The sequence below is a fragment of the Lasioglossum baleicum genome, chromosome 1 (assembly GCF_051020765.1).
Source record: "Lasioglossum baleicum chromosome 1, iyLasBale1, whole genome shotgun sequence".
Classification (NCBI taxonomy): Eukaryota; Metazoa; Arthropoda; class Insecta; order Hymenoptera; family Halictidae; genus Lasioglossum; species Lasioglossum baleicum.
Genome location: NC_134929.1, coordinates 7560222 through 7568115, shown reverse-complemented (window position 1 = coordinate 7568115; position 7894 = coordinate 7560222). Strand labels below are relative to the sequence as shown.

Genomic DNA, 7894 nt, shown 5'->3' with positions numbered 1-7894 from the left:
CCCTTCGCCGATGGACTCTTCGGGAAATAAAGGACATTATACTCGTGTTTATAGAATGTTTATACAATGTATCCTGGTAAACGGGAGTTCCTTAGAGCGGAGAATCGTAAACGGTTTCTCAGAGAAGTGATTAATAACGATTAATAGATTTTTTCTTTTGCGAGAAGAACGAGGAATATATTCGATAAAATGATCGTGAAGTATTTATTAGTCGTGTATACGTTTCGATAAAAAAGATTCACGAAGGAATGAAGGGATAAACGTTCGTGGTTCTCTCGATCGAGCGATTATTGCTTTTGATCCAGGCCTGGGCAACTTGGAACACTTCCCACTCCTGGGTCCCCTCCCACTCAACTCCTGGGGAGGTGTAAGGAGGGGATAAACAGTTGATGGGGTGGGGAAGAAGTTGCCCGGACTCGTCGCGATCGATCCGCGACAAGCGACTCGTTCCAAGGATCAACGTTTCGAAAAGTGTTGAGCGTCGAGAAATTACAAATGGATTATAGAAATGTTCATACGTCATTCTCTAAAAATATTCTACTTAATCCTACGGTACCATTCTCGAAATTACTAGCTCGACTTCCTCTCCTTCGGTGTCTCTGCGCGCCTACGAGATTACGAGCGGAGGTTGATTCGTTATTCGTTCGATCAGGGAGTTCCAACATGTGGCTCGCGAGCTACACGCGGCTCCTTCCCCCACTCTTAGACTTCATCGTCGCCGTAGAACTTCGTCCCTGTTCCCGTGCCGCTGTACGTAGCAGCGGGAAAAGCAATGGTGGGGACCTTGCGGCTCTCGGAGGGGAACAAGTTGGAACTCCCCGCGTTAAATGACTATTCGTTCAGAGAAATTACATTGTTACGAGTTCGATGAACTTTCCTCGAGTCGGTCGATGGAAACGACACGATCTCGCTGCGTGTATTGCACTATTGCGACTATGTGAAGAGAGGGAAATGTGACACAGTGATTTCTATAAGATCGACGGGAATGGGATTGTGGAATCATTGCATCGCGGCTGTCATCGTGCTCGTTCCCACCGGGCGCGCGACTGATTCTAGCTGACTGTCGCTTTCTTTTACTCTCCTCGTGTTCTCCCCTCGTTTCCGCACGCAAAACCGATCCAGAACTCACGCCCCCCGTTGCCCTCGTTGTTAGATCGCCATTTTTCAACCGATTCGCACGGAAATAATAAGGCTCGCGTGGATACAATCGGTGGTGGGATCGACATGAATTCAATGATCGCTGAAACTTCACATTCGATGGTTTCCTACGGAATTCGCTCTTCGAAACGTCCTGTGAAAAAGACTGTGTGACTGACGCTAGATATTTTATATTAAACGTTACAAGAGAAATGAATCGTTCACTTAAGGATCGTTAGGAATACACTGTACGCAAAAATACATGTACACTACATGCGGTATGGAACACTATACGGTGCAACTAGATAAAATATTCGCTAACGTACTAACTAGAATAAATGTAGACGGCGAACAAGATGCTATATCAATTTTCAAGGATAATTAAATAGTTTTGTACATCTCTGGAAGAAAGAAATTAATGTTTCCCTAGACAAAAGAACGTGTTTAAAATTAACAATAGTACTTACTGAAAATATACACACTGTATTTAAAATCTAGAATACAACAGACAGAAGTGAATTGCTTTTGGAATACGTTGTCGAACAAGTATGGAAAGTATTAGCAAAGTGAGCATGTGTATTATTTTTTGGTATTTTCTCTGGAGTTTGGGTATTCTTCTGAGTAGTATAGTGAAAGAGCTTAGGTATCATTGAATCCATTCGCGCACCTCCACTTTCGTTCTACGTTCGTCTCGCGAAGAAATGTCTGACCAAAGGAGAATAAGAGCGAACACGTATAGCGGCCAGCCAATCGTACGTGATAATGGATTAACGTATACGTCCTATATGATAAAAAATAATATTAATAATAGCAGTGGTGTACAACTAAATTACGAAATTAAAAAAAAAGGAAGGAAAGAAAAGAAGAAGCACGATCAAGAAAGAGTTAAGTTAGACACCTATACATACGTTTCTCTCGTGGTGTATCTGTTTCTCAGTCCACCCAGCTCTCTCACGTATTTCACCGCTTTCTCACACTCGCACCAGAACGGATTACTCGCTAGGGATCGTTAAGTAACTACATCTCTTTGTCGGAGAAACAAAATAGAACACGTCGCAGCTTTGTCGCTCGGTCCCTCGTTCCGCGCATTTTCACTCTCGCTCGCTCGTATAAAACTGTTCGCAGTCCGCGGTACAACGAAAAGATCCTCCTCGAATACATTTCGACGCTGATGAAACATTCGATTCGTTCAATGATCTTTCGAATAAAAAATCAACTGTTCGAAGTCTCGCGTGTACCGCGAACCGAAGAACACAGTGGCGCAGAAATTAAGATACCGAGTGCTTAATCGAATAATTACTTCGCGAGTCCTCGACTACGATCGCGTTAGAATTTTACAAATTGAAGATCACGAGGACTAGTACGACTAACGATTAATAATCGTGAAAGAATTATGATACAGTTCGGCCAATCGAGCTCGGGACCGATAGGACACGCCATTGAGAGCAAGTCGGAAGAATAAAGGGTATATTGTTGAACTGATCAATTTTAATTTACTAGAAAGTGTTAAGTTACTAATATTATATCAATATTTACCGGTTTCCCACATTCAACAGTACGCCTCGTTCGTCTGACCATCTGCCTATTGGGGCCCTCACTCGGTTGATCAAACCATAATCGAAGAAGAATGATCGTGCATACAATTCGTCGAGAATTTGTCCGACAAACCACGGCCAAGATTCGAAATCGATTCCGCTTAGAAATCGGAAAAATCATCTGGTCGATCGCAAAGAAAGCTCGCTCGCGAACAGAGCCTCCGTGTTCCCGTTACAGGCTCGATCTATCGATCGTTCTACTCGGAATGTTCTTGATCGTACCGAATCTACTGGCGCGTTCTCTGCGATCTTTGCCGTACTCGAACAATCGGAGTTTGTTTTTAAACTAAAAGCAGATCTCAGCAGTGAAACCATTCCACGATACTGAAACATTGTTCTGATTCGATACGCGTGTAACAAGCTCCGATTTACAAGACGGAACATTCTAGATCCTACGAAATCAACGGGCGCAAGCATCAACGGATCTCTGTTACCTCCTAGTTCAACAGCTACCTCCGGGAAATTCATCAAAATCGCAGGCAACAATGAGAAAGCGCAGGCCCGGTATAACGCGCGCATGATAATGATTATGCGGACTCTTTCGTTCCTCTGTTTCATCGATCGTCGATCGATCACGATGCAACGTTACGCGATCCGTGAAGCGGACACGTCGGAGTGCCGATCTTTATGCGAATTCATTTTGTTCTCTGGATGATCTCGCAGGAAACGTTTGTTTGCATCGATCTTGAGCTCCGTCGCATAAACATCGGCAGTCCGTCGATGACTATAGGACTGTTGCACGTGAAACTTTCATTGATCGAAATATTCAAGAAGCTGCTGACGAACGAAAATAATTAGGATAAGTTCAACGATTAATCAACGGTTTTGAAACAACAATTAATACGAAAATCGAAGTGATTGATGTGCTAGCTTAACCCTCATCCGCCTCCCGTGTCGAATTGACACAGTTTGCCCGAACTAAGTTATACTGTTCTGGTATTTTTGGAAAACCTAAGATGTAAATGTAAATTCATCAATTTGAACAAAAAGAACGTCGAAAAATAACTGTTTATCTTGTTATTTCATCGATCTTTTACCGCTGTGTCAATTCGACACCAAGGGACAGATTCGGTTCGTGAAATCAGGGACGGACGAGGGTTAAAAATCGAGCAATACACACTAAATTTTAAAATTAACGAAAATCTTCAATTGCTCACAAAGACTTATATTGCTATGATCACTGAATGTGCAACAGCCTATTAACACTCGATGGTTTCGATGGCACCGATTCGCGAATGTGTTTTCCACGGCAGAATCGATAATGGTGATCTCTGTGATCCACAATGACCTTGAAAACGGTATCTCTACAACGTGCATGTACATTTCGGACAATTTATGGTAATTAAGTTATGCAGTGCTGTATCGTCTCTACGCTGGGTTCTTTGAGTTCGAAGAATATACTCGGCAGCAATTGCTAGAAGTGGCGTACTCTATAAGGTTACGGAGGAAATGTGGATCGCAGAGGACGAAGAAATGAAGGGGAAAACGGCACCGCGGTGTTCGTCGCCGGAAATATCCGAAAAGGCATTTGGAAATTCGATCTTGAGGATTTGTTACGATCTCTGATCTGAAGTCTGAGAACTCTGCCAAGAGTGTGTTTAGATTTTCTATTCCGCGAAAGGACAGCCGTGCAACGATAATAATCATTGATCTTGATTATTACACGTTAATTGGGTTCTGCTAATCCTCGTACTTGCGCTGGATCGTTGAAAACTGGCCAACTATGGTCGCGAAGTGGCGTTTATGGCGGCTGTGTTCATAGCGCGGACGCCATTTTGGTTCTACCAAAGTAGTAGTTGCATTAATTTAATCAGAGAAATGCTATTTGATTAAACGATCTGACCTAAATTCATTTAAAACACTCTGGACCAGTATAATGTAACTGGTTTAATCATGAAATCAAGTTACGCTGTGCTGTCTACGGGGACACCAAAATGGCCGACGGAAGAGCGTCACACTTGACGGAGTAGCGTTAAAATGACGGCTGTATTCATAGCGCGGACACCATTTTGGTTCTTCCGAAGATGCACTAATTTAATCCGAGCAATGCTATTTGATTAAACGATCTGATCTAAATTCATTTGAAATATAATAAATGTAACTGGTTTAATTATTAAATCATGTTCCGCTGTTCTGTCTACGGGTACACCAAAATGAGATAAAATCTGACTAAGTTCTAATTAATTTGATCGATAAAATTAAACTTGTGTGACGATTTAAAGAAAGTGATCAAAGTTTAATCGATAAATGAACGTCAAGTGCGACAAGTTGGCAACGTTACCAACGAAGAGGAACCGTGATTCGCGGCAGGTACGAGGTAATTAGCGACATTTCGTTTTCGCAGTAGCCACGTTCCCGTGTCTGACGCGTGTGAGTGTCATGATTAAAAATTCACGCGGCAAGGACACGCGCGCAATCGCTGGAAAACGTTCGAGGATATTTTTCCGGACCTCGTACGGCATGGCTCTGCAACATTTTTGCAACAAGTCGGCCAGGTTCCGTTTAGAATGCATGTTTCGTGCTCACTTAAAATGGTGCCACTCTATTTTTGTGCAGTAAAAAGGTATATCCTCCTCAACGTTCACACTAAGACCATATAAATCACTATAAAAGGGGATTAAAACTGTTCTCGTGACGGCTCACGGATCGAAGGTGTGTCAGCTTTTGTATTCAACGATCATTGACACAAAACCGAATAAAATGGCAGTATAACGTCTACACTGCGGGTAGTGCGAAATCTCGATGAATTGGCTGTTAAAAATATTAACTACGTATCAATTTATTTTAAAAAGTCGTGTAGACCCACTATATTATAATTGTGTTGCAATTTCGGAGATTCTTGTTGGTAAACACGATTGGGGAAACTTTCTTATCTTAAACATAGTAGCATTAATACTACTGACATCCGTGTCCCGTTATATTGGCCTCCCCTTGTGTGTCTACCAGCTGAACTTCACCTGAGGAAACCAGACATTTTCACTTCTTTTTATACGATCCTGTAGATTTTGACGAGGAATGCCGAAGATCCAAGTTTCAGTCTTAAGAAACCACTGGTTCAAAAGTTACGCGTGTTTAAATTTCAGCGATCTTCGTTTTCCGGCGGCTCCCTTGCCAGTCAAAAACGGTGAAAATCGCCGACTTCAAACACGCATAACTTTCAAACCAGTGGATTTCTAAAATTGAAACTTGGATTTTCGGCATTCCTTCCTCAAAGTCTACAAGATTATATCAAAAAAGAGGTTAAAAATCTCTGATTTCCTCGGGTGAAGTTCAACCATTCATACTACCCTGAGTAACAGCTTGATATCATCAATCCGGAAATTCAAGTATACTAACTAGTGCTAAGTATATATACCAACGAGTAATCTATTATTTCGAACAACAACAATAATCAAATTCAACACACCTTTCGCGCAAAAGTGGTGAACCAAACTGTGCAATCAATTTCTATGTTCCCCTAGCAAACACTGAGTGTATAAAAATAGCGGATTACTCAATCTAGCAGCTGACTCTCGTCTAGCTTGAACACAACATCAAATGGCACGACGAAAGTCACTTCGTCGTTGAAAGCCTCGTCGATTAAAACACCTACGTTTTTCGGGAACGGCGAACTCAACTGTGGAACAGCTGGAATTCGCGGCAATCGATGCGTGAGCTGTCACGAGATGTCAAAAAAATTGTAAGAACATCCACAAAACAGAAACTGATCACAAAAGAAGGTAAACGGGTCGATATAGATTCGCTGATAACAAGGAAAACGCTTCGGAGAGCTCGAAAAAGGGTGACCGGTCTTGTAAAAAGGATAAAGGGAAGCGAAAAAAAGAAGAACGGTTGATATCTCCGAGAACCATTCGGTACGAGGTTCGCTAAGGACAGCATTTTAAAAAAAGAGAAGAAGTAGAAGAAGAAGAAGAAAAAAACAAACAAGAGAACAAAAGGAAAGGGCAAACAACACGCGGACGTACACCGGATTCCGTGCGCATCCTCAAACGACCGCATACGGCCTATACAATATTCAAAAGTGCGTACAAATATATACATGTAGATATATATGTGTATACGTGTATAGCTCGTTACAAACGTGATAAAAGGAAGGTACACAAAAAAAGGACGGGCCCGCGAGGGGGGAGTGCGGACCGTCGTCGATAAAAATCAACCAAAAAATATTCGTTACGTGTAAAAATACCGACACCTCTGTCTGTCTGTCTCTCTCTCTCTCCTCCCTCTAATTACTTTTTTCCCGATCGCCATTTTAATCCATCAGTTTAGTCGCCGTCTTTCGAGGAAACATCATTTAACTAACATCCGTTCCTCCGTTCGTCACCAAAATTTCGATCTCGATCGAAAACAGATCTTCAGCAATTTAAATTGCTCGAGGGATGAGAAAACCGGTCTCGGAGGTGGTCCGAGAGGTGTTCCCTCGAGCCGATTCTCGTTTTTTCGTCTTGGAGGAAGAGACTAACATATTTGACCGCCTGTCAATTTCGAAGATCCGTGTCTGTGGTTCGTTCGAAAAGTAAGTAACATTGTCGTGGAAAAAACGCGACGCCGCCATCATCGTCGTCGTCCTCCTCGGTGATCATCATCCCTGGCTGGGAAGTGTACACGCGCACGATCGTTAACGAGGCTCGCCACCTCGACGATCAGGACGAACTTACGTTTTGACGGCTGATCCGCCGCGATTTGGAGAGTACGATGAACATATCTACTCACGAGATATCCTCCTTTTCTTTCTTCGTTTCCTTCTCTGTATCTCTTGCTTTCTCTGCCACTCTCTTCCGCGCTTTCCTTTTGGTCTTGCTGGTTCTTGTTGCTGCTGCTGCTACTGCTGCTGCGGTGGCGGCGGCGGCGGTGGCTGCTGCGGGCTGCTGTTTGCTGGTCGAAATATTCTCGGCGGGGGTAACGGGAGATTTTTCGTTAACGGGTGGGTCTGATTGATGAAATGTCTCAGCCGAGGCCGGCCCATTGCATGAAATCTGGCACCTCTCTCACGGGAACGTCTCTCGCCAGAGCCTTCACCCTGAGGTTCCTATCCTCTGTCAGCAGCACCACCTCCCTTCGCAGACGCCTCGGTTGGCCCTCTTCTGTTGGCAGAGAAATCGGGGATCATACTACACCGAACGCTTCTTATGCGAACGAGCTGTGCTAGGCCCGTTAGCTAC

General features: G+C 43.3%; 1 protein-coding gene across 5 annotated transcripts in view; it reads right to left on the bottom strand.

The window, feature by feature from the left end:
• Positions 1-216: 216 nt before the first annotated feature.
• The window catches only part of LOC143212692 (telomerase-binding protein EST1A), a 169694-nt gene continuing 162016 nt past the window's right edge, over positions 217-7894 (bottom strand). For all 5 annotated transcript variants that reach the window (XM_076433782.1, XM_076432154.1, XM_076435479.1 and 2 more), the window contains one exon: positions 217-7816. In XM_076433782.1, coding sequence (XP_076289897.1) covers positions 7680-7816 — 137 coding nt within the window. In that variant the 3' untranslated portion in view covers positions 217-7679. The remainder of the gene's footprint in view (positions 7817-7894) is intronic.